Source organism: Nomascus leucogenys, chromosome 9 (genome assembly GCF_006542625.1).
Source record: "Nomascus leucogenys isolate Asia chromosome 9, Asia_NLE_v1, whole genome shotgun sequence".
Lineage (NCBI taxonomy): Eukaryota > Metazoa > Chordata > Mammalia > Primates > Hylobatidae > Nomascus > Nomascus leucogenys.
Window position 1 is genome coordinate 92,171,203 of NC_044389.1, and position 26,735 is coordinate 92,197,937.

General features: G+C 43.2%; 1 protein-coding gene across 1 annotated transcript; it reads right to left on the minus strand.

Moving 5' to 3' along the window:
• Positions 1 to 26,735, minus strand: MSRB2 (methionine sulfoxide reductase B2). The gene is made up of 5 exons (XM_003257707.4): positions 26,464 to 26,735; positions 17,791 to 17,891; positions 11,731 to 11,807; positions 2,871 to 3,018; positions 1 to 1,266 (listed from the first exon to the last, which is right to left on the minus strand). Exons 1-5 carry the CDS (start codon positions 26,579 to 26,581, stop codon positions 1,162 to 1,164), a joined length of 549 nt encoding a protein of 182 aa, XP_003257755.1. The 5' UTR covers positions 26,582 to 26,735; the 3' UTR covers positions 1 to 1,161.

A 26,735-nucleotide genomic window follows, 5' to 3' on the forward strand; every position in this document is an offset into this window, starting at 1 on the left:
TTTTAGTGAATGTTTTATTTGGACATTTTAAAGTTTAGCTTTGTAACCAGAAGGTATGAAGGTGAACATTTATTCATAATCATTGAAATCTAACCAAGTCCTATTGCAGTTTATTTGTGGGTAGAATGGTTGGAAGTAGCATGCTCAAGGCATTTAAAATTTTGAAAAAAAGTCATGCATCTGATCAATCACCATATATGCTCCCAGAGCACAGTTCCTCCGTAATTCTGCTTTTCAGTGCTAGCATTGTTGATTCCTTGGATCCTGTATTTTCCTTCCTCTTCTCACTTGATCCCTTACTTATGTCTGTCAAGGACTGAAACGCAGTGGAAGGTGCAGGGAATTTTTGTAGGAATTCTTTGGCTTAGTAGTCCATCAGCCTCCTGATGTTCCCAGAGTCGTGCCCTTGTCTCAGGCAAAGCTGTGGAAGTGTTTGATGGAAACAGCTATCCCTCTGTCATTCTGTGAAGTTCTACTCCAAGTGGGAGTTGGGGTGATATGGTTTGGATGTTTTCCCTCTCCAAATCTTATGTTGAAGTATAATTCCTAGTGCTGGAGGTGGGCCCTGCTGGGAGGTAATTGGGTCATGAGGGTGGATCCCTCACGGTTTGATGCTGTCCTGGTGACAGTGAGTGAGTTCTCGAGAGATCTGGCTGTTTAAAAGTGTGTGGCACCTCCCTACCACTCTCTCTTGCTCCTGCTCTGCCATGTGAGGCGCCGGCTCCCCCTTCACCTTCTGCCATGAGTAAAAGCGCCCTCAGGTCTCCCCAGAATCCGAGCAAATGCTGGTACCATGCTTTCTGTACACCCTGCAGAACTGTGAGTCAATTAAACCTCTTTTCTTTATAAGTTACCCAGTCTCAGGTATTTCTTTTTTTTCTCTCTTTAATTTTGTTTCTTTTTCTTTTTTTCTTTTTTTTTATTTTTTTTTCAAATTCTCCCAGATCCTGATCAGGTACTTCTTTATAGCAACACAAGAACAGTCTAACACACAGGATTAGGTTGATTCCAGGTAAATAAATTAAGAGAAGCAATGACTCGCTGGAGACAGCAGCAAACTCAGCCCAGTTTTATTGCAAATAAAACAAGTCATTCAAGTTAATTATGGAAACTGAGGGTGCACATGAAGGGGTGGCAAGGGAACGGCACTCTTGAAGATGGTCAGTGTTTCCTTGGTTTGAACTTCAAAGCCACACTGTTGATGCAAAATCTCTGACCATTGGGCCCAGGTCCATCAGGAAACACGTGACCTAGATGAGCTTCACACTGCAAAGGACAGAAGCATCTGTCATCTCCAAATGCAAACAAAGCTCTTTATGTAAAACCAGACAGACGAACCCCCCCAAAATCACTCCATTCCGGAGTCTGACATCTGTGTTAGGAGAAAAAGTCTATTGCATCCGAATTCAATTAAGAAATGAAAGAAAGCAGAACACAGTCATGGTAAATAGTTTTACTTTATCAATAGGATGTGAGCAAGTTATTAAATTTGGGCCTTTACAGTTACTCATCTAAAAATGTATATAATTATCTTACCTATGTAAGAGAGCTGTGGGGACAATTAATTGATACATTACATGTAAAGCATTAACATAATTCCTGGGTAAGTACTGAATAATATTGTAGTACCCAGTGTGTTATTATTATTTATTACTTACGGCAAAACCGTGCTTTTTTTTGTTTGTTTGTTTATTTTTTGAGACGGAGTCTCGCTGTCTCCCAGGCTGGAGTGCAGTGGCATGATCTCAGCTCACTGCAAGCTCCGCCCCCCTGGTTCATACCATTCTCCTGCCTCAGCCTCCTGAGTAGCTGGGACTACAGGCGCCCGCCACCACGCCCAGCTAATTTTTTTTTTTTTGTATTTTTAGTAGAGACAGGGTTTCACCGTGTTCTCCAGGATGGTCTCGATCTCCTGACCTCGTGATCTGCCTGCCTCAGCCTCCCAAAGTGCTGGGATTACAGGCATGAGCCACCGTGCCCGGCCAAAACCATGCTATCTTAATCAGCTTGCCTGTAGTGTTTTACAAAACCCATGAGTCAGAAAACATGAGCAGCTAAGGATGTCAAAATGAATTTGTGATCTGGATTTAAGCCACTCTCTCCTACTGGGCTCACAGAAGGCAGGGATGCTGACATCACCCGCAGCATTGCTCTGCAGGCCAGTGACACGCTGCCGAGTGCAAAAGGAGGGTGGAGAGATGGAGGTGCCAGCCACACTGGGTAAGTCAAAGATGAGATGCCAGTCACTCTGGCAGGATAAGGGCTTCCTGCTCCTTATCCCTGCTCAAAAGAAGGTGAAGATCCTACCTCTGTTCTCATCTCTGTGGAAGGTTAGAACCAGGAAAGGCCACAATAGAGAAAGGGTGGAGAAGCCTTTTCTCTTTTTTGCAGTGCCTAGATTGAAGGGAGAGAGTGATCGTTCTTGGCATGTGTAGAAACCCCATGTGTTCTGGGCTGGGTGCGGTGGCCCACGCCTGTAATCCCAGTACTTTGGGAGGCCGAGGCAGGTGGATCACTTGAGGTCAGGTTTGAGACCAGCCTGGCCAACATGGCGAAACCTCATCTCTACTAAAAATACAACAATTCACTGGGTGTGGTGGCAGGCACCTGTAATCCCAACTACTTGGGAGGCTGAGGCACTTGAACTCAGGAGGTGGAGGCTGCAGTGAGCTGAGATAGTGCCACTGCACTCCAGCCTGGAAAACAGAGCGAGACTCTGTCTCAAAACAAAACAAAACAAAAAAGAAACCCATGTGTTGTGAAGACAAAAGTACCCCTATAAAAGGACACCAGACTTGCCAAGAACAAGAAAGCTCTTTGTGGCACTGGGGGAAGCATCAGGGAAAGTAAAACAAAATAAGAAATCTCACCTGCTTACAGATGACCTCTGTGCGAGCTGATCCTAACGAGGTGTCCAGACGTCTCAGGATCCCTGTGTGGCTTTCATCAGAGCCAGACGTACCATGAGCCTCGGAAAACGAAGGCCACCCAGTGCCAGAGCAGTACTTTTTCTCAGAACTGTGGAAGACATAAACGATACTGCAGCTGCTAATGACGCTGTCATTAACATGCCAAGAGGTGCCCCGATGTGTTGTTCCAGGGAGCAGGATCCATTCCCATTCTCCTCTGCCAGATCCCACGCCCAGTTATGTGACAGTCAGTCCCCTGGGAATCGTCCTCACTGCACCTTCACTGTCGAAGCCATTGCCTCTCGAAGTGGAAGGACTTCTTGATCCTTTGTTGCTAAAGGCTTCTTTCTGGATGTCCAACAAGGATCAAAAACACATGGTGTTTTGTGAACTGTGTTGCATATTAGGTAACACAGATCAAACCCATGTGTTGAAAATGTAAATAAGGGAGAAATCAAAATGAAATACTAATGATTGGAGGAAATCATCATCTTGGTGCAGCACAGAAGTGTAAGTTCTGATGAGAAAGTCATGCTTAGCAACAGGAATTTCAGGTTATCTCAACACAGAAGCCTGACCAGGGATTCAAAACCTCCCTCTGGCCACTTCTGAGCTGTGTGAAACCACAGTTCTTGAAGCCTCAGTTTGCACACCTAGCAAATGGGAATAATATCTATCCTACAGGACTGTTTTGAGGATTTGAGGGGAAACTCTGTGAAGTGTGACACAAAGCTTAGCACAGTGCTGGGCACATGCTAAGTTCCCTGAATGCTTGCTGTGATGGTGATGATTAGTATTAATTAATACACCTGGGTACCTGGCATCAATCAGTGCAGTGAAACCTAACCCTCCAGAAGTCTCTCAGGGACTCATGATGCTGGCACAAGGAGAAAGACAGCAGGCAGATCCACTCACCAAAGACCCACCCTCTAAGTGCTCTGATGGATAACCTCCCTTAAATGGCACTGGGAAAACAGACTTCAAAAATTGCTGTGGCAAGGAAATGGCTCTATCTAAGGAAGAAAGAGAAGAACTGAATGTTAGACCCAGCCAAAAAAAAAAAAAACTAATCTAAGAAGAAAAAGTGGCAAAGAATCAAATCCCTAGACTATGAACTCAGAAGGAAGCCTAGCTGACAGCACAAACTCCCACAGAAACAATTGTGTAATGCAGCAATTCTCAAACATTTTGGTCTCAGCACCCCTCATGTCCCCTCTGTGTCCCCAAAATTAACAGGGATTGCTGAGAGCTTTTGTCTATGAGTTCCATATGTCAACATTTAACAAATTATAAATTATAACAGAATTTACAAATTGTGTGCATTATTTTTTTTTTAATATAGGTTCAATGCCCCTTATCTGAAATGCTTAGGACCAAAAGTGTTTCGGATTTCAGATCTCTTTGAATTTTGCATTTTACTTGATGATTAAGCATCCTTAATCTGAAATACTCCACTGAGCATTTCCTTTGAGTATCATGTTGGTTCTCAAAAAGTTTCGGATTTTGCTGGGCATGGTGGCTCACACCTATAATCTCAGCTTTTTGGGAGGTGGAAGCGGGTGGATCACTTGAGCTCAGGGGTTCGAGACCAGCCTGGCCAACATGGTGAAACCCCCTCTCTACTAAAAATAGAAAAACTAGCTGGGCATGGTGGTGCATGCCTATAGTCCTAGCTACTCGGGAGGCTGAGGCAGGAGAATAACTTGACCCCAGGAAGCGGTAGTTGCAGTGAGCAGAGATCAGGCAACAGAGTGAGACTCCGTCTCAAAAAATAAAAAAGTTTCAGATTTGGGTACATTTCAGATTTTGAATTTTCAGAGTAGAGATGCTCAACCTGAAATAAATTTATTATATGTTAATATAACATATATTTATGACAAATAATTATACTTTTCAAAATGAAACAAACATTTCATGAGAAGAGTTGCACTGTTTTACAATTTTGCAAGGCTCTTTAACATCTGGCTTAAAAAAAAGACAACTGAATCTTCATATGTGCCTCTGAACACAGTCTGTTGCTATGTTGTTTTGATTGAAGTATAAGAGGATGTGGCCTCAAGTGGCCTCAAGTGTGGTTGGAAAAGCCCCTAGAAACGTCCCCCCCAGGAATCTCTGGGGTCCTCAGACCAGGCTTTGAGAACCACAAGTATAGCCATTAAGAGGAAGGGCTTTGACTTCTGAAAGATTTGGGTGTGAATCTGGGATCTGTCTGTTACATCTGTATCACCTTGGCAAGTCATTTAATTTTTTGAAGCTTCAGCGTCCTAATCTATAGATAAGTATAAACTAAAAATAAAGTTCTAAGCCACCCACTGACTGAATAGAGCCCTTCTTGGCCAAGGGGACTCCAGAAAAACCTTTAAACTGAGTTTCTAGTCATGATGGGACAGGAGGTCAGACACACCTCATTATACTCCCTCCCTTTCGTGGTTTAGACACAACAAATGACTAGCATTAATGTTTAAATAGAGATCATAAGACTGGCAGAACAGACTCTTTGTGGCAATAATATACCAAATTATAAACAGGACCTAAGGCCATGCCAGGCGAGGGTGAAGTCACGCACCCCTACACTTAAAGAATCAACTCTAACTGCCACAGTGGTTTTCTTCTTCTCTAGCAGCTAAACAAGCACTGGCCTTGAGATAAGCAGTGTTGAAGCAATTGCAGCTCATCTACCATCAGACACTGACTAGCTGAGACCCTCTTTCCACCAGCCATAACTACAGCTTTGATTGCACAAGAGACTGATTTTAGTAACTTTCTCCTGATTAAAAGACCATGAACTGGTTCTGGATGGTTTACAGAGGCTGTGCACTTGTGGGCCTTCATATCCTGAAAGACCTTTTGATGTATAGGATCTAGTTATAATACATTTAAATGTTAAGTTTCTACCCCCAAATAAACATAGGTCATATGTTACATGCATGTTTGTTCAATATGTGTATGTCCGGACCATCTTCACGAATTTTCATAGCCCCTCCTGTGATCTGTTAAATAGGTATATTTAGCCAACCCCTCAGCATAAAGCTCCTACCCCAGCTGCTCCCCCTTCCAAGTGCCTGCATCTGCTCTTGGCTGGGGGCTCGCTTCCCAGCCTGTGGGATGGCCACCTTGAAGGCTGTAACCCTTTAGAAGAAATAAAGTCTCCTTTTCTAAATTGATAGATAGCATGATTTTTTTAAGCTATCAATAGCAATGGCATTATCACTTCACTTTCTGTATGTATGCTTAGCATAGTACCTGACACATGGCACATAAGTCAGTAGCTATTTTTTAATATTTTGTTATTATTAATACCAGAAATCTATGAAATGTGAGCAGTCGTGGGTCCAACTAGAAGTGTCTGCATATTCAGGTCGGGTTCTTTGCAACCCTCCTCCAAGGGTTCAAAAACATTCATCTGGCCACTCTGCTCAGGGAAAAACATCATTAAGTGTCTTTTAATCCCAGTCTTTCCATCCTCAACATTATATATCAACTAGTGATCATTAAAGGAATTTTGATGGAGAATTATGAATACAATAAAATTTTTTAAATAAATGAGCCTAAGACTAATAAAAACTCATTAAAGCATTTTATGGGAAACAATAAACCTTTATTGATGCAATTAGCAGAATCTGGAGATTTTACCAAGTAATATGAGAGGCCTAACATATATCAGTTAAGACTGGGAACCGAAATATTAACGCCAATCAAAAATTCCAATATACATATTTAAGTGATTAGCAGATTGTAAGGTTTGCCCTTGAAGAACTAAAACCATTCTGAATCATATACTCTAAGGGATTTTTACTTTGTTTCGTTTTATTTGCTTTGGTTTTCCTTGATTTCTGGAAGTTCTACAGTTCCCACACCAACAGCACAGGCACTTGGTTATAACTGACAACCCTAACCTCTTAGAAGAATTTATATTCCTTTGAGGGAATGGGACATACAAAAGTTTTTTAACAATATTACTTACTCATGGTACATACAACATCAGGACGTTATATAAAAGGTGAACTAGTGTCAGGCTCTGTTTCCTCTTAAGAAGATTTATGATCATGAAATATGTGATCCCACAATAGATTTTAATAAACACTTTCCAAATAGGCTTATGTGGAAGAAGAAAGGGAGAAGGAGGAGAGGAAGTGGCAGTGATGGGCAATGTCACTTCATTCCAAGTTAAGGAAAGAGAGTCTGGAGTCCCTAGGAGTGTGACGACACATTCTGGGGGTTCTTGACCCAGACACCTTTGATTAAAGGTCTCTGATTTGGAGAGGCAGAAGCTCTCCAAAACTGTGCACCAAACTCATTCCAGCAACTATAGGATGATGAGGAGAATGATGGTAAGTCTGGCAGATGAGGCTGGGAACAAGGCTCTGGAAAGGGAACTCATGAGTTACACTGGCCGGGATCACTCTGAGAGGCTGGTTATGTCTTCTGGAAACTTACACCTGTAATTCAGAAAGCAGGCACCAGAAGGCGATGGCACCTATGTCAATGGTGCTGCCCACATGGCTTAATGGAAGCTCAGCTAGTGAAGAATGTGGGCTCTGGAGTCCAAAACTGTGGGTTCATATTTTGGCTGGCTACCTGTAAGCTACAGAACCCTGGACAAGTTATTTCATCTTCCTAGCTCTCAGTTTCCTCACATGAAATGAGAATAATAATAACACTACGGGGCGCTGCCAAGAGGTCTGATGAAATGATGCCCATGAAGAGCCTGGGCATGGCACCTGCCACATGCCCAGAGGGCTCCTTCATTGCTGGGGTGCTTCCTACTCTCAAGAAGAGTGCAGTGGAGCCCAAATCCCTGCACTATCACTCACCAGATAAGTGACCTGGAGCAAGTTAGTTAAATTCTTTAAGCCTCAGTTTTCGCATCTGTTAAATGGGGGTCTTAATAGCTCCTTATTGGAGGGCGAGGATCGTTTGCAAAGTACTGGAGCCCAGTGTCTGGCATGTAAGTGCTCAAGAAGTTGCAGCCACTTCCCTCACACTTCCACGTGATTTCATAATCACAGCTTTTTTTTTTTTTTTTTTTTGAGATGGAGTCTCACTCTGTCACTCAGGCTGGAGTGCAGTGGCTCAATCTCAGTTCAATGAAACCTCCACCTCGCTATACTGGTCAGGCTGGTCTCAAACTCCTGACCTGCAGTGATCCACCCGCCTTGGCCTCCCAAAGTGCTAGGATTACAGGCATGAGCCACCACGCTCAGCCCATAACCACAGCTTCTGATAGTCCCAACATTGCTATGATGTCTAAGCAGCAGGACGGATATTATTAATCAGCCAATCAATAAGTACTTATGGAGCATCTAAGTATTAGTTTCCAAGGTGGCTATAACCAAGTACCACAAAATGGTACTCTTTCACAATCTGAAAGATAGAAGTCCAAAGTCAAGGTGTCCGCAGGGCTCTGAAGCATCTAGGGAATCCTTCCTTGCCTCTTCCTACCTTCTAAGATAGGCAATCTTTGGTTTGTAGCCGCAGATCACCAATCTCTGCCTCCGTTTTCACAAGGCTGTCTCCTCTCTGTCTGGGCTTCTTCTCTTCTTCTTATAAGGACAGCAGTGATTTTGGAATTAGGGCTGACCCTACTCCAATATGATCTTATCTAAACTAATTATACCTGCAGCCACCCTATTTCCAAATAAGGTCACATTCCCAGCTTACAGGGATTAAGACTTCAACATGTCTTTTTGAGAGACACAATTCAACCCATAACAACTTCCATGAGCCTTGTCCAAGAAGCATAAGATGGCCAAGGGACTCGAAAGCTAATCAAGTTTATCTCCTTAATGAAACAAAATACTTGAACCAATAGGAGAATAATTAGGTCCTAAATTGTGTGATACTGATAAATTAATAGGAATTTGAAGCAGATTAAAAAAAAACCCACAGTGTGTGCTATCAGAGAAGGCTTTAGGAGAAATCTGGGATCCAAAAATAAGTGGAATTTCAACTAGCGTTAGTGGGGCTGAGCAGATCCCAGGAGGCCAGCTCAGCACGAAGGGAAGTCCCAGGCAGGAAGCAGCCGAGCTGGAGCAGGGAGCTCAAAGGAGTGGGCCCTGCATTTACTTGTTAAAAGAACTACTTAGTTTTGGTTGACCAACTTTCCCTTCACTTTCACTTTACACAAGCATTTGAAGGAATTATTTTTTCTGTACCTCTGCTTCCTACTATAGAGACTGGAGACCAGAGACAGAAAGAGAAGGAAAATGAGAGGCAAAACAAGAATATATTTCTAAAACTCCTCTTGAACAGGAAGAAGGCTCAGGAATATAGTCTGCATTTGTATATTCTCATTAATTAGAATATATCCTCCAGAATTCCTCAGGATCAAAAGCACATTCATGTATATAGCCCTAAGAGGGATCTATTGCTTAAGAACACATCATTACGGCCGGATGTAGTGGCTCATGCCTGTAATCCCAGCACTTTGGGAGGCCGAAGCGGGTGGATCACCTGAGGTCAGGAAATCAAGACCATCCTGGCTAACATGGTGAAACCCCGTCTCTATTAATAATACAAAAAATTAGCCAGGCGTGGTGGCACACGCCTGTAATCCCAGCTATTCAAGAGGCAGGAGAATCGCTTGAACCTGGAAGGCAGAGGTTGCAGTGAGCCAAGATCGCGCCACTGCACTGCAGCCTTGGCAACAGAGCGAGACTCCATCTCAAAAAACAAAACAACACAACAACAACAACAAAAACATCATTACTAACTTGCATCAAGTGCCTGGCCTGAGTCAGTCATGTCAGGCATTGCTCTATGCTTTTCCATGTATTAATTCATGACTCAGATCATCCTCCCAACAACCTTATGAATTAGGTACTATTGTCTTCGTTTTACAGGTGAGGAAATCAGACACAGAAAGGTTAAGAAATTTGCCCAAGGTCACACAGCAATGGAGCCAGGATATACACCTTGGCAATCTTAACCACTCTACTGCCTCTCCTATAAATGAGTGCATCTTTAAGAATAGTATATTCTGGAACATAAATAATCTTCAGGAATATATCATTTCCTTCGGCTGCAGTAGCAGCAACAGGAAAGAGGAAGAGAAACAAACTCAGAAGTCTTTAAGAATGCAAAACGGACACATTTCAACTCAAACTAAATGGTTACACAAAAACAAATAAGGTTGGTGAATTGGCAGTCTCATAAACTGGCCACTTGGTCAATGGGCTTTTGGAGAATCGGTTGATTTTTCCTATTAGTCTTGGCTGCTTCACAACCTCCAGGACCTGGGGTTGGTCACTTAACTTCCTTAATTTGAACTAGCATTGTGCTAATATAGTAGCCTCTGGCCACATGTGGCCTTTTAAGTTTAAATTAATTAAAATTAAATTGAAAAAGTCAGCTTCTCAGCCACGCTAGCCACACCTTGAGTGCTTAACAAGCGTATGTGATGAGTGGCTACCACATGGCCAGATACAGACATCTCCATCACCACAGGAAGTTCTACTGGACAGAGCTTTCTGCTCTGGACTCGGGACCCTCCTGGCTCCAGTATTCTGACATCACAACTAAGCCTGCAAGGTGAAAGGAAGGGAAGAAGGCCCCCCCTTTTTCAGATGCAGAAACCAGAACATCAAGGAAGGGGAAGAGTGAAGACTATGATTTAGGAGAATGCTCTTGTGAGGATGATTTATCTTCTGTATTCATAGTGCGAAGAGGGAGACAGAGCACTGCCTGGTGCCTGCAGTAACAAGGGAGCCTTTGACATGCTGGCAGCATGGTTCTATGGCTGAAAGCTCATGGGCCATCTCAAAATCCTACCTCTCCTCTTTAACAGAACCAAAGGTCAAGAAATAACTATTGTCTCAGAAACCTGAGTCCCACATTTTACTGTGCAAAAATTAACCTCCTTCTAGTTTCCCCCATGCCAACGTGAATGCATCTGGGCAAAGGCCTGCCCATCTGTGAGCATGGAGGAAAATCGATACTAATCGCTCCTCATCTTTGCAGGCGGGTCCCACTTCCTAAGGCAGCCCACATTAGCAGCCAGCTGGGCAGGAAGGCCCAGACTGCTGAAAGCCCAGAGGACAGAAGGAAGCACTGCCTAATGGCCGATGCACAGAGCTGGCTTGATTTATATTTTATTCTAAACCAATTTAGGGTTGATGCAAAAGAAAGGAAAACATCTTTGAAGTTCTGAAAAATAGGACTTCAAAGATATTTTCCTTTCTTCTCCGTCGAATCTACTTTTTTTAAAGACTGTTTCCTGCATGTCTAAACAAAAAAGGCTTTGTTGAGAGATTTCAGATCCTGATTGACTTAAAAGAGGCTTTGAAATCAAGGGACAATTAAATTTACTTTTAGCTATATAGAAGAGGGTATGGTATTCACTACTGTCAAGCATTGTGGGGAATCTATCCTCATAAAATTCTACATTTCCTAAATTAAATTATAAACCCATTTTCCCTGGGAGAGAGTTTTAATCACATGGCCCAGCAAATATAATCATGGTTTAGATTTCTTTCAATACTTGCCCTCTTAAAAAAAAAAAAAAAAAAAAAAACCACTCTAATAGCTTTATCATAAGGTGCCCACCAAGTTTTATTTATTTGCTATTTCTTGAGGATAGAGAAAGGAAGAATATAAGCTAAGAAGTCTTGTTAATGGCCCTAAATGCTAGAAAAAAAAGTCAAGACAGGCAAGTATCTTAAATGAATGGCTCTCCTTACAAAAACAATGCAAAACGAGAAGCGCAATTTAAAAAACAAAATGGGTATTACGGGTATTTATTTATCCAAGATCTCAAATGAAACAGAGCGGTAAGAACCTGGAGGTTTGGTCTCCTTCCATAGCTCTCGATTGTTTATCTTACCTGAACAGTGGACTATCGCAGCACACGCAGTGATACATTCCTGCTTCCTTGTTATTCAGGTAGATCCCGCTGAAAGGCTGAAAGTGAATTAGGTATGTCACGTTCAGATTTCTCATACTATCGGCAGGAGTTGAAACAGCAGATTTAAATCCTAGGTAAGTCCCCAAATCAAGGAATTTCTGTACTAATTTGACGAAGTGCAAATAACGCCAGAGAGAAAATTATAATGCTCCCAAGGAAGCAGCCTGCAGATGTATTTACAGCCGGGGCTTTATTGCACCCAATATTCAAATTATGACTTTGATCATCTTTGTATTCATACAGGACTTTTCATCCAAGAGCATCAAAGTCGGTGATAAAGCAAGAAAAGAGTCTTGTCCTCTGTGATTGTGTGAGATTTCGGTCTCCCTTTTAAAAGAGTTAATACAACAATCTAGTCCACTGCCTAACACACTTTGAAATCTCCGATTAAAGACAGAATATAAATACATAAAAAGTATAGTTCAGTGAGATCAGGGATTTTGCCTCTAATATGCTTCACATAATGTTTAGGACACAGCATACTTAATACATGTTAAATAATGAGCTAGATTCCCCACCCCCCCCAGTGCCCAGGTTACTACTTAGATGAAATTACTACGTTCATTGTGGGTTACAGGGTTTGCAAGTTTTCAGAGGTATTCTGAGAGGAGAACAAGGAGAGAAGTCAATGAATGAGCCAAGTCAATATTTTTTAAAATGTTATTTCTCAAACTTGATTTTTTTTTTTTTTTTTTGAGATGTCTCACTCTGTCACCCAGGCTGGAGTACAATGGCACAATCTCAGCTCACTGAAACCTCTGCCTCCTGGGTTCAAGTGATTCTCCTGTCTCAGCCTCCCAAATAGCTGGGACTACAGGTGCACGCCACCACGCCTGGCTAATTTTTGTACTTTTACGGGGTTTCACCGTGTTAGCCAGGCTGGTCTCGAACTCCTGACCTCAAGTGATCTGCATGCCTTGGCCTCCCAAAATGCTGGGACTACAGGCATGAGCCACTGCACCCAGCTGATGACTTTTTTTTTAAAGACAATTTTTGCCCAATTTCTTTTGTCATCTCCTTTGTCAAAGAAAATTAAAGAAAAAACAACTTTTGCACAAGCTGACCATGAAGATCCGCTATCACAGGGCCTGGCGGCAGGCACTATCCCCTCCTATGTGCCAGAGGAAAGCCAGAGCACAGAACAGCTCACCAAGTGACAAAGCTGACTCAGGAAATCTTCAGACCCCTCCAGGCTTCCCAACTCAAAAAATTCACAGTTCAAATATCCAAATTCCCTGTAGTAGTATTAACAGCACATTTTCAGTGAGCTGCATAACAGACAAATTCAAATTAACCTACTGAGCCTACCATCTGGGCACACTTGGATGTTTTCCTTCTTTAAAACCCTAAACTTAGCTGCAGATCTCCTAACAGTAGTGAGCTGGTCCTTTATGGCCGGTCCCCTCAAATGCCTGCTCCCAACACTGGCACTAGTTAGCAGCTGTAAAGAAGAGGAAGTTGGCCGGGTGTGGTGGCTCATGCCTGTAATCTCAGCACTTTGGGGGGCCGAGGCAGGTGGATTACCTGAAGCCAGGAGTTCAAGACCAGCCTGGCCAACATGGTGAAACCCCATCTCTACTAAAAATACAAAAATTAGCCAGGTGTGGTGGCACATGCCTGTAATCCCAGCTATTCGAGAGGCTGAGACAGAAGAATTGCTTGAACCTGGGAGGCAGAGGTTGCAGTGAGCCGAGATTGTGCCACTGCACTCCAGCCTGGGCGACAGAGCCAGACTCCATCTCAAAAAAAAAAAAAAAAAAAAGAAGAAGAAGAAGAGGAAGTTTCCCATCCTTCCCACCTGGGCTGAAGATGAACGCATGCAAAACAGGACTGCCAATCCCAAGGCTGATCTAGAAAAGCCTTTTCATAGGATCCAGACATCCTGGGAAGACTCAAAACATAATCTCCTCATTGCAGGGGGGGGCAGTTGGAAAGAGGAAGTGACAGATAACTGCTGTCACAGTAAGCAAAATAAAAATTAAAACATCAATGAAGGCCAGGTGCGGTGGCTCACGCCTGTAATCCCAGCACTTTGGGAGGCCGAGGCAGGTGGATCACCTGAGGTCAGGAGTTCAAGACCAGCCTGGCCAACATGGTGAAACCCTATCTCTACTAAAAATCAAAATATTAGCCAGGTGTAGTGGCAGGCACCTGTAATCCCAGCTACTTGGGAGGCTGAGGCAGAATCACTTGAACCCAGGAGGTAGAGGTTGCAGTGGGTCAAGATCGCACCATTGCACTCCAGCCTGGGCAACAAGAGCAAAATCCCATCTCAAGAAAAAAAAAAAAACAATGAAAAGGAATACTCTGCCAACGTAGTTTCTGAAAGGACATCTACCCACTCTCTCCTTGTCTAGCTTCCTGATGTTTCCCTCCCTCTCCAATTTTGTGCAAGTCCTGTAACTTATTTAGGGTTAAACTAAGCTTCTATCTCATTTCTAGTATTTACCTGATAATCTAATATAAACCCAGGCTGAGCTGGGTGCTAATGTTGCAGAGGTGGGCAGCAAAACAGTTTCCGCACTCAAAGAATTTGCTACCTAAGTGGGAGGAAGACACACATGAGCTGACAATTTATACCATGTGGTGACAGCTAGGATAGAGATGGCATGGAGTTCAGGTAGCACTGTACCCATCACTACGAAGGAGGGGGTTTCCACAAAGGCTGTCTGTATCAGATATTATCTGAGATGGAAGGGAGTCTTTTTATTTCTTAACCTTTTATTATTATTCTAAATTACACAACTGATTGTTGTTTATTATAGAAAAATGCCAACACTAAGCTGACTTTTGAAGAGTAAGAGTTAATTGAATGAGGAAATGGAAGAGTATTTCTGGCAGGCAGAACACCTTGGGCAAGGCCCACATGAAAGAAGAGGGCAAAGAGGAGGATGGAGAGAGATGATGCCAGAAGGCAGGTGAGACCAGGCCAGATGGGGTTGGTTAGATCATGACAAAGAGCTTAAACTGTGTCCTACTGGAAATGTGAAGCTGCTGGAAACTTGTAAACTGGGTGTACGCCTGATTGGAGTTGGTTTTTAGAAAGATCACTTGACATTCAGGTAAAGAATGAACTGGAATGGGGCAAGATGCCATCAGAGGCAGAGAGCAATCCGACCTCCATCACACAGGCAGGCCTGGAGGGTGCTCCTGCTCAGACAGAGCAGTGGAAATAAAAGAAAGAGAAGAGATTCAAGAATACTTAGAAGAGAGAACTGAAATGCCTGGCTGCACAGGGAGGGGCCAGGGTCAGAGAGAGAATGATGTTCAAGATTCCCCTGGGATTGCAAGGTCTTCCGGACCAATGGCAGTTCACCATTCCATCTTGTCAATACAACGCACCTGCTGGAAACAGATGACACACTCAAGAGGGATGACTGCAGATAACTTTACACAGGACTGTTTACAAAGGTGCAGACAGGGCCAATGGAAATCCACAAGCGAGGGCAACCCATCCCTGGGCTTGTGACTTTGAGAAGCCATGGCCTCCACTAGGCCTGTGGGACAAAGGAAGAGGGAGTGGCCAGAACCCGGTGAGGCTGCACCTGCAGGGGAGGGCTGCCTATAAGAGCTGCCACCTGCAGTACAGGAACACAGCCACTACCAACCTGCAGCTCCACAGAGAGAACGCTGAGCCCTAGCGATTTCTCCATCCCACCTTTTGATCTCACTGTTGTCTCCCACTGGCTAAACTGAATCAATAGCTAGGGGGAAAGGGAGCTGCTTACTCTTCCTAGAGCTCAGAGCAGGGGAAGCCTGTGGAGAGTGGATCTGGAGAGTAGACAGAGAATGACCTGCATAAAACCTCCCTTCTATTGATACTTGACTTTCAGTTATTGCTCAGCCAGCCTGTAAATTTATTCATTGGTCTAGCAGAGTGCTAGCATATTACTGTTGCCCAAGAAAAAACATGCGGGACTGAATTTTAATTTAGAGTCACCAAAGAGAAGCCTTCGATGTTTTATTTCTCTTCTCTTAGGTGAACAAAGCTGATGAAGGCTTACATTTCTGCAATACTCTAAAAAGTTAAACTTGGAGATGGATCCATGGAAAGGGATTTATAACATTAGTTAAAATAATGAATGATGCTCATTTTGTCAAATGGCCAAATGCAGAGAGTATATTGCACCATCTGTTTGAGAAGCCCACAGATTTATTTTCCTAAACATCTGGCAGCTCATCTCTAGGGTCTCTCTATGTACCAAGCCCTGCCTGGCTCTGTACCTGAGAATTAGGGTTGGCTTAGAATACTCTGGGAATACATACAACTGCTCACAGAGTATCATGTGGTTCCCTGGTGCAGTCGACACAAATGGCTAATGTAGTCTCTTTCCCAATGAGGGCTTTAGTAAAACCCCGCCTACAGGAAGTTTTCAAAAATACCAGCATTTCAGGAGACTCTACTGGGATGTGCTGGCCCTTCTGATGACTTTAGCATTGGAGAAACTGAGAGTGAGACCATGATTACAATGGCAGTGCACGTGGGTAGTGACATGAGTTGCAGGTGCTGACAAAGGAAAAAACATTCATACTCTACTATGTTTGAAGCCACAGGGCTGGGGTCCACTCTGTGGGATCTGCTTCACTAGTAAAAATATCTAATAACAAAGTTCAATTCAAAAAAGCTACATTCCAGTAGCTATATTTGGGTCTAAGACAGACCACTTGTTAAGAAACACGGCACTATGTTCTCATTTATATGTGAGAGCTAAAGAATTTGAACAAATGGAGGTAGAGAGTGGAAAAATGGATAACAGAGCCTGGAAAGGGTGAGCAGGGGGTAGGGGGAGGATGAAGAGAAGTGGCTTAAAGTCCACAAGCATACAGTAAGAGAAAAGGAATACACTCAGTGTTTGATAGCAGAGTAGGAGGATGACACTTAACAAAAATGTATTCTATTCGGGTGACAGACACCCTAAATACCCTGACTCGATTACTGTGCTTTATATATGTGTAACAAATTTTCTCAAGTACCCCAGAAACTTGTATACACACACACACACCCAGACACAGAGAGAGAGAGAGAGAGATAAATGTAGCGCTGTAAAAAGTGGTGTTACAATGAGGAACCACTGAGGGTTGTTCTCTCAGAAAATGAATGAAAGCTGAGATTGCCAAATGCAGTTTAAATAATGTTTCCACCTCTTACCTGGCAGTCATTCAACATTCACAAAAGTTGATTTTTCGGATGCCTACTATGGCCAGCCACTACGTTAGGTGCCAGGGGTTATAGCAGCGATGGCAAATGCTATGAAGGAAGAGTTCTGCTAGAAGCGACCCTAGCTGTGGGGTAGGAGAAGGTTTCCCAGAGAAAGTGAGATTTGGGCTGAGAGCTACAAGGTAGGTCTGAATGAATGGGTGGAGGGTGTGGAGAGGGATGATGGGAGAGAAGAAGGAAGGCTGGGTGCAAAGGCCTTAAAAGAGAAGGGAGCCCAGGGCATGTGAGAGCTTAAGGGTGGTGTGGCCAAAGTACCGGGTCAAGAGGGAAGATGGCTGGATTTGAGGATAGGGGTGGGAGCCAGGGGCCGTTAGCACCTTATTAGCCACCTCATACTTTTCTTTTTCCTTGAAAGCACTGGGCAGCCACCAAAGGTTTTGAGCTGGGGAGTGATATGGTCAGATTTGTGTTTTCCAAAGAACTCTTTGGCTGCAGTGTGGAGAATGGGTTGGCTGGAGCAAGAATGGCCATGCACAGAGAAGGTGATGGTGACTTGGCCCCACGGGGAGGTAACAGCGGTGCACGGAAGTGAAATGACAGGAAGGTTATTTAGGAGTCAGAATAGAGATGCTGTGTCCAGGGAAAAGTTTCAGGTTTCTGCAACTCGATGGATATCAACACCCCGAGAAGGGCACAATGGAAGAGGAAGACCAGGCCTGTGGAGTGTTGCTGGGCAGCTGGGATTCATAGCTGGACCTATTCCAACTGCCCCCTCACTGCCAACACATGCGATCAGAAAACTGTAAACCAGCTTAGCTTACCGGTTCCGTTCCCTTTTCTCTCGTGACGTAGAATTGCTCTGGGGTTAGCTTCTTTTGCCACTCACTCTTGGGAAGAGGCAGCTCACACGTTGCAAGAGACTCTGTATTGTTAAACAGGAATTTAAAAAATTAAAACAAAAATGCCTAATGGACTTTTCTTCCTTGGCCTTTTTCCCTAAGTGTACTGTCACCCAGCAGAATAATCCAGTCCCTTCCTCTCTCTCCCACGAGGTTATTCTTCATGGGGACCAGAAGGCTCAGGCACAAAATGCCTTCATTGACTATGTAATTTAATAAGAAATTAATAAGAATTAGAGAGCCGGTTTTCTAGTCCTCCTGGGGCATAGAAGTGAAAGAGGCAGCTGAAATATGAAAGAATGCAGAATACATTCCCTTCGGATACCTAAGGGTAGAAACTGATCCTCTCTTCTCTGATGACTTTTAGAGGAGCAGTTGCTGTCAGGATCTAGCCGGAAGTAATTGAGGCATTGGACAGAAAAGAACCGTGAGCTAGTCGGTTATTAAACTCTTCTCCCTTGCTGGTTTATAAGGATATCTCTGATTTTCTTTGTCAAAGGAGGTCTCTATTTTAAAAATCTTCTTGCATGGAACAAAAGAAGAAACTCCCATAGCATATAGTCCTGAAAGAGAAACAGACCTACCATAATCTATTATGATGCTTCATGGTTTTTGTCCATATTTTGTTTTCCTCTTTCCTACTCGCCTTGGCATCTGTATTACTACATTTATTCATGTGAGTGTAAACCAAGTAACTAGAGCAATACTCTCTTTAGCCAAAGGGAGTAGGAAGCCCAACTCCTATAATAAATGTTTTTAATCATCCAACATTAAGAATTTGAAAGGATTTTATAATGTGTCCAACTCTTCAGTTTACAGATGACAGAGGTCCAAAGGGTTAGTAATCTGACTATGGCACTGAAGATGAAATGTTAAATGCCCGTGATGCCAGCACCTATATATCAAACATGTCAGAAGTTACAGTTGAAATTCATTTTAGGTTACAAAAAAAGTCCTAAATTGTCCTTCGGCAAGAAAAGACTTATCACCTCTCCAGTTTATATTACTGAACAATACTGCATTTCCAGTGATGCATATAGTTGATTGCTTACATTTTGCTAAAAGGTTTTTAAACTATTTAATATATTAAAAGTTTTCTTCTTTTTATTACTGTTATTATTTTTACACAAGAGCTCCCCTAGGAGGTATCTTTTATTAAATATACTCTTTATAAGACTACAGGGGTTTCTTTTTACTATGGAAATAGATCTCTGAAATTCCTATGGAATATACCTCAGTTAACACATGATTTTTGGGGTATTTGACACTTTGAAGACAAAACAAAATGTATTTATGTGATAATTACTATTGTTCAATGGCCTTCAGAGTTATGCAGAATGTCAAGTAATAAATGAAGAAGGAAGTATAGAATTTTTAAAATCACCATTTTGTAAAAATCATCAGAGGATTCTAAAACCTCTGGATGAAAGACTGCTAGGGAACAGAATAGTCACATCTTCCCAAAATACAACCCCAAAGTTTATTAATTACAAAGAAGAAAATGCCACAACTTTAACCAAGTAGGCTAAGTTAGCATCACCAACAATGGAATAAGTGACATCGTGTCTTCCTGATGTGATGCCCTGGAAACGACACAACATCACCAGTAAAGTTTTCCTGCCAAAAACATTCAATCGGTGGCTCGTGAAGAAACAATCACGTAAGTGAAAATTAAGGGAACTTATTCAAAAGAAGGACTCTCCACAACTAAAACCAATGTGTGACCCTTTATTAAATTCTAGATCCTAGAAATAAAAGCTGTAAAAGACATTGTTGGTATATGGTGGGAAATTTGAATATCAACTATGTATTAGACAAGGGTGCTCAATTTCCTGAGAGGAAAACTGTCTTGCAGTTTTGTAGGAAAACATCTTTGGTCTTAGGAAACATGCTGAAATATTTAGCAGTAAAGTGTCATGATGTCTGCAACTCTCAAATGGTTTAGCAAGAGAAATATAAATAAGTGTGAGTGTGTGAGTGTACGTTTGCGCGTGTGTGTCTCAGTGTTGGGGAGAGAGATGGGGAAGAGCACATGACTCTAGAAAGGAACTTCATCTCTATGAGATTTTTCCCAGTAGCCCATAATCCCAGTTTAATTGTGAGGAGAGACATCAAACAATCCCAGACTGAGGGACATTCTACAAGGAACCCGACCAGTCCTCCCCAAAACTGTAAAGGTCATGAAAAACAAGGAAAGACAGAGACAGTTTTGACAAATGTACTACGATGATGTCAGAAGATAACCAGGGGGACCCGGGTGAGGGGTTTTGAGAACTCTGTACTATCTTTATAACTTTTCTATGAATCTAAAATTATTCCAAAATAAAAAAGCTTATTTAAAAAACTGTCTTCTCTATGGCTACCCCTGTACCATCAAGCACTACTGGAGAAAATCCCCCACCTGGGAAGAGGGTTGTCCTTATAAACTCAAAGTTACTCATCTCACTGGGGTTTCAGTGAACCATGGTGAGTATTATCTTTCCCCAGTCAGCTCTCTTCCCCTTTCTCTGCAATGGGTGTTTTAAACCTTTTCCACTCTCAGGAATGTAAACTAGTACAACCACTATGGAAAACAGTGTGGAGATTCCTTAAAGAACTAAAAGTAGAACTACCATTTAATCCAGCAATCCCACTACTGGGTATCTACCCAGAGGCAAAGAAGTCATTATATGAAAAAGATACTTGCACACATGTTTATAGTAGCACAATTCACAATTGCAAAAATATGGAGCCAACACAAATGCCCATGAATCAACTAGTGGATAAAGAAATGATGGTATATATATACTATGGAATACTACTCAACCATAAAATGGAACAAAATAATGGCATTCACAGCAACCTGGATGGAATTGGAGACTATTATTCTAAGTGAAGTAAGTCAGGAATGAAAAACCAAACATCGTATGTTCTCTTTCATCAGTGGGAGCTGAGCTATGAGGATGCAAAGGCATAAGAATGATACAGTAGACTTTGGGGACTCAGAGGGGAAAGGGTGTGAGGGGAATGAGGAATGAAAGACTACACATTGGGTACCATGTACACTGATCAGGTGATGAGTACACCAAAATCTGATAAATTACCATTAAAGAAAGAACTTATTCATGTAACAAAACACCACCTGTTCCCCCCAAACCTATTGAAATTAAAAAAAAACAAAAAACCTTTTCCACTTTCCATAAACCATGGTCTCTACTATGTCTCCCCTTCCTCTCAACAGATTTTTCTTTCACAAAATCAAAAGCCACAAACCTTCTTGCTACCAAACCATCACACTTACCAATACCTACATCTACCCTTTTTCCATCTTGTCACAATGGAACAAGTGACTGCCTCTGATATGGTTTGGCTCTGTGTCCCCACCCAAATCTCATGTGAAATTGTAATCCTTAGTGTTGAAGGTGGGGCCTGGTGGGAGGTGATTAAATCATGGGGGCATATTTCCCCTTTGGTGCTGTTCTCGTGATAGTGAGTTATCGAGAGATCTGGTTGTTTAAAAGATCACCTCCCCCCTCTCTCTTTCTCCTGCTCTGACATGTAAGATGTGCTTGCTTCCTCTTCACTCTACACCATGGTTGTAAGTTTCCCAAGGCCCCCCCAGCCATGCTTCCTGTACAGCCTGTGGAACCGTAAGCCAATTAAACCTCTTTCCTTCCTAAATTACCCAGTCTCTGGTATTTCTTTACAGCACTGTGAAAACAAACTAATACAAGCCTCCTCCTGTCTGTTTTTTTGCCACTTCTGTTCAGGATCCTATCTGTTCTTGGCCACCCCAAATGATTTAAAACGGGAATGCTTTAGCCAGAGGCACTAAAAAGAGCAAGAACAGGCTTTGCTAGAAAGAGTCAATGTCCTGGGTTCCTCCTCCCAGGTCTAAACTCTGGTCCCTTGGGGGAATTTGTGAGACCTCATCTCTGGCTATCATTGACATTTGTCAAGGAAAGGAGTTAACAGCATCATGATAAAACACCCTCCTCTTGGCTTTGGCAAAGATCTTGCATTATTCCTGTGGATATTGGTAAGAGGACCAACTTCAGGTACGAAGGTTGGAATTTACAGTCTGTGAAGCTAGCTTTATCTTCCTGTCTCCTTTCAGGCAGGAAGTGGAATGGGCTTAGAAAAAACCCAATTGTCTCCTGGAAGCACTGTCCTTAGTGTGACTCAACAGGCAGTACAATATAGTAGCTGACACTGGAAAGTGGGAATTGGAGAAGAGCTAAAAGTCAGTGAGACTCTCATGAATTGAGCTTTAAACATGTACTTCTTTCGCTTTGAACCTAAGGCTTGAGTTGGTCTGGGTTCCCAGCTCCGTCTCCCACACCTCTATATTTTGTTACACCTATTAGAGAGTGACTATCTGTTCTTCAGACACCACCTTCTCCTTCTGCCCTAATTTTTTTAAGAGACCGAGTCTCACTGTGTTGCCCAGAATGGAGAACAATGACTATTCATACGCATGATCAAAGCACACTACAGCTTTGAACACCTGGACTCAAGCGATTTTCCTTCCTCAGCTTCCCAAGTAGCTGAGATTACAGGTGCATGACACAGTGCCACGCCGTAATATTTTCTTTTTAAGTTTAAAATATATAAGTAGTATTTAAATTGCTAACCAAAAGAATTAAGCCTTCATCTAAGTACAATATGAAAGGACATTTTTAATGGTTCTTTTAATCCTTACCAATGTGGACCTTTTACACTATTTTTAATGTGTGTGAAAGCTTTAGTGGGTAGGCAATAATGTTTAGACTAGTTCTTGTTCAAGCACCAATTATGCAACATTTAGCTGCAGATTTGCCAGCCTAGAAGGCTCAGTCAAGCGCAGACAGACTTCGCTTTGATAGCAAAATGACAAATGCTCAGTTGGGTACACCCAGGTTATATGTGGGCTGTATCACTTTAAGCGGTTTCTTTGACCTGGATGTTATGAGCTGAACTGTGACACTCCCTGCCCCCCAACTTCCAAATTCATATGTTGAAGTCCAAATCCCCAGTACTTTAAAATGTGACTGCATTTAGAGACAGGGCCTTTAAAGAGGCAATCATGTTAAAATAAGGCCATTAAGAGGGGGCCCTGGTCCAATAAGACTGGTGTCCTCATAAGAGGAAGGGACAGCAGAGAAAAGGCCACCTGGGGACACAGCAAGAAGGCGGCTATCCCCAAGTTTAGGAAAGAGGTCTCAGGACAAATCTCAGGACTTGTCCTGGAATCTCAGGACAAATCTCAGGACTTGTCCAAGAAGTCCAAAACTACTTGGTGTTGGACTTCCAGCCTCCAGAACCGTATGAAAATGAATTTTATCGTTTAAGCTGCCCAGCCTGTGATATTTTGTTATGGGATCCCTAGCAAGTGAACACACTGGGGCTTTAGAAAACAACCAAAGTTTAAATAAAAACTACAGTATGAGTAAATTCTGAGCAGTTTTATCAAACAGCAATTTAGGCACGTGTACATTAGATACACGACAAGGTCTCTCACCTGGGAATGAGTCAAGTCTTCTGGCTACTGTGGCTAGAGAGGTTTTGACACTGGTTATGTCCTTTTGTGTGTGTGTGCAGGTATTTTCTGTCCTCTGCACCACGTGCTCATCCTTTGGGGGCTATGCATTTTCCAGATTCCCTCTACATTCTCTTGCTATCTTCACTATGAAAACATTTATCAGTTGCTACTATTGCATGAGATAACTACACAGCTTTACTTTGAATTATGCCTTAATAAACTCAAATTCCTTGGAGTTCCCTTCTCTGTGTGTGCTGTGATTTGCACAGGCCATATATCTTGTTGGTCAGAAGTTCCACGGGGTGGGCCTCAATTTTTTCATCCCTGAGGAAATCCACTCTTGGTCCTATGGTCACCTACTAGGTGCCTCCTTCGGGTTTTGCTAACCTTCCTGGCCACAGTTGCTGAACTGCCAATTGTCACACATAAGCTCACTCCATTTTGATAAATAATGTGTTGAATCTAATGGAACTCATTAGAAACTGATTATTAAAAAATCCCCAGCCCATTCTGATCTGCAGAATTAGTCTCTCCCACCACAGGGCCTGGACTATTTTAACCCTATGCCCAGGATGGTTTCCTAGCATAGTCATCTCTAGAAAGAATATTTTCCTGAAGCAACAGATTTTTTGCTCCAGAATATTTCTTACTTTCCTTTTTCAGTTTGCTCTTTGTCAATCTGGATAAAAAAATCACTTCATCTAAGTACAATATGAAAGGACATTTTTAATGGTTCTTTTAATCCTTATCAATGTGGACCTTTTACACTATTTTTAATGTGTGTGAAAGCTTTAGTCGGTAGGCAATAATGTTTAGACTAGTTCTTGTTCTTGTTCAAGCACCAATTATGCAACATTTAGCTTCTCATATGTAAGCATATGAGAAATTGCAGCACTGGAGAAAAATACTGTCATTTCAATATCTTCTCATTTCCTCCCTCCCAATGTCTCTCTCTCTCTCTCTCTCAACACTCCATAAGCCCATGATGTAAGTTAAATGTAGCTACATTTTTGTCCTTTCCACTTATTTATGTAATCATAACTAACATTTATTGGGTGCCTGCTAAGTGTCAAGCATTGTAACAAAATATTTAATTAAAAAGTTATTCTGTACAACAACCCTACCATTATCATTATCCTTATTTGATAGAAGGAAAAAAAAATCTGAAGTTTAAACTTACCAAATTCAAGAAACATGTCCAAAGACATTGTTACAAACTGAATGTTATATGTTCTCCTCCCTGCTCCTCTCCCCACTCCCATATGCTAAAGCCCTAACTCCCAATGAGATGCTATTTGGAGGTGGGGCTTGGGAGGTTATTAGTTTTAGATTAGATTGTAAAGGTGAGGCTCTCTTGAGGGATTAGTGGTCCTTCCTGAGCCAGTCACGTGAACGCAGAGGGCGAAGGCAGTCAACTGCAAGCCAGGAAGCAGGTCTGCATCGGGAACCAAATCCATTCCCACCTTGATCTTGGACTTCCCAGCCTCCAGAACTGTGAGAAAATGTCGGTTGTTGAAGCCACCCAGTCCATGGTGTTTTGCAATAGCAGCCTGGGCTCAGACACAGAGCCAGGAAGTAACTGAGAGCCAAGATTTAAAATCTGCATCTATTCATACCCAAGCCCTTCACCACAGAACTGCTCCCTGTTTATCATTTTTAATGGCTGCCTAACAGTTTGTTGGACTGAATTTTCATGATTTACGTAAGTATTTTTTTAACTGATTTGGGTTACAGTCAGTTTCCATTTTGTAAGAGACTAGTGTTTAAAGCATCTTTGCATATATCTCTTTGTTCTTCTTTTGAACTATTTCCTTCCAATAAATTCCCAGGAGGGGTGCTGATAAGGTACATAGCTCCTGTTACCTACTGGTGTCTGGCCAAATTTTAATGTTGTTGGAGAACTTCAGATCCCAGGGCAATTCATTAGGCTGCTTCTGACAGCAGCAATTACAGCCATGAAGTAGTTACTGCTAAAACCACCATCCTTTTTCAAGGGGTTATATATAGAGAGCTCATCGGTAACTGTGACCTGTTTCTATCACCTGTGGTTCTCACCAATACAATGCTTGGCACACAGTAGGCTCACAACAAATGTCATCAGACTGACTAGAGACACCACTGATTAGAAAGGCCATAGCTGGAAGTCATGTTGGATGAGATAACATTCCACAACGCCAACGCTGTTATTTAGTTACGTATTCTTTTAATATTGCATTTCGAAAACTTCAGGGGCTAAAAAGAGCTCAGAATGAGTTGGTAGATTTTCATCAGTTGGGTATCTCTGAATGTCTTCAATGAACACATATAAAATTGGATTCTGAGTGGGTCAGTCTGGCAACCGCCCAGGAAGCCAATCCCCTGGGGCACTAAGTTACCCTGAAATAGAACTGAAATACAGGGGTAGCTGGCACAGGTCTCCCGAGGTGACTCCGTCCTGCTTGGTGAAATGTGCAGGTACCCAGACCAAGAGAGGATCCAAAGGCATTTAGCAGAAAACACACACACACACACACACACACACACACACACACACAACACACACGCTCGCCCTGGTCTCTGTCTCAGTCATTAACAATGGCCGTCACCTTAAAGAAGGAACAAATGATCAACCCAGTCTCCCTGGCTCTTAGACACATTTATGGGAAGACAGAAGGGCAGGAAACACCCACAGGAACTCCAAGTCTGAACTGCCTGCTTCTCAGATGCCGTGCAAAATACCAGGGGCCTTCGCAGGGGCGCGCGGGCCGGGCTGCTGCAGCCCAGACCGCGGGCCTTCGCCTGGAGTCCCGGATAGGGGTCAGGGGTCCCCGAGCCCCACTTACGCCCCCACTCCCCGAGCCAAGAAAAAAAAAAAAACAATTATGCGCACATTTAGGGGGATCATTTGTTCATTTCCTCGGATTCTCACAGGGGTCAGTCCCCACCCTGCCGCCACCAAGTTTACAATCCACTGTCCCAGATCCTCGGGTCGAGGGGGGAGGGGCGCCCCAAGGAGGGCTCAGTAGGAGGGCAGCGCCCTAGGCTCCCGGGTGCAGCCGGTGAAACGAAGCCGAAAGCCGTAGGCGGCGGTGGGGCCTGCGGGACCCGCGTCCTACCTGCCTCCCCCAGTCCCGGCCCGGTGCCGGTCCCGCCGCCGCCCGCTTGGCCCCGCACCGCCCGCCGAGGCGCAGCTCGGAGGATCAGGCCCCGGAGCAACCAGAGGAGCCGCGCCATGACGCCCGCTCCGGCGCCGCTCCGCCCTCTGCCCTCTGCCCATCTCTGCCCCTGCCCCCATCCTACCCCTCCCCCATTCTCTCCCCGCCGTCTGCGCTAGTCGGCCTCCCTCCCCACGCTCCGCCCACACCGCCAGCCCCCACTTCTCCCTCCC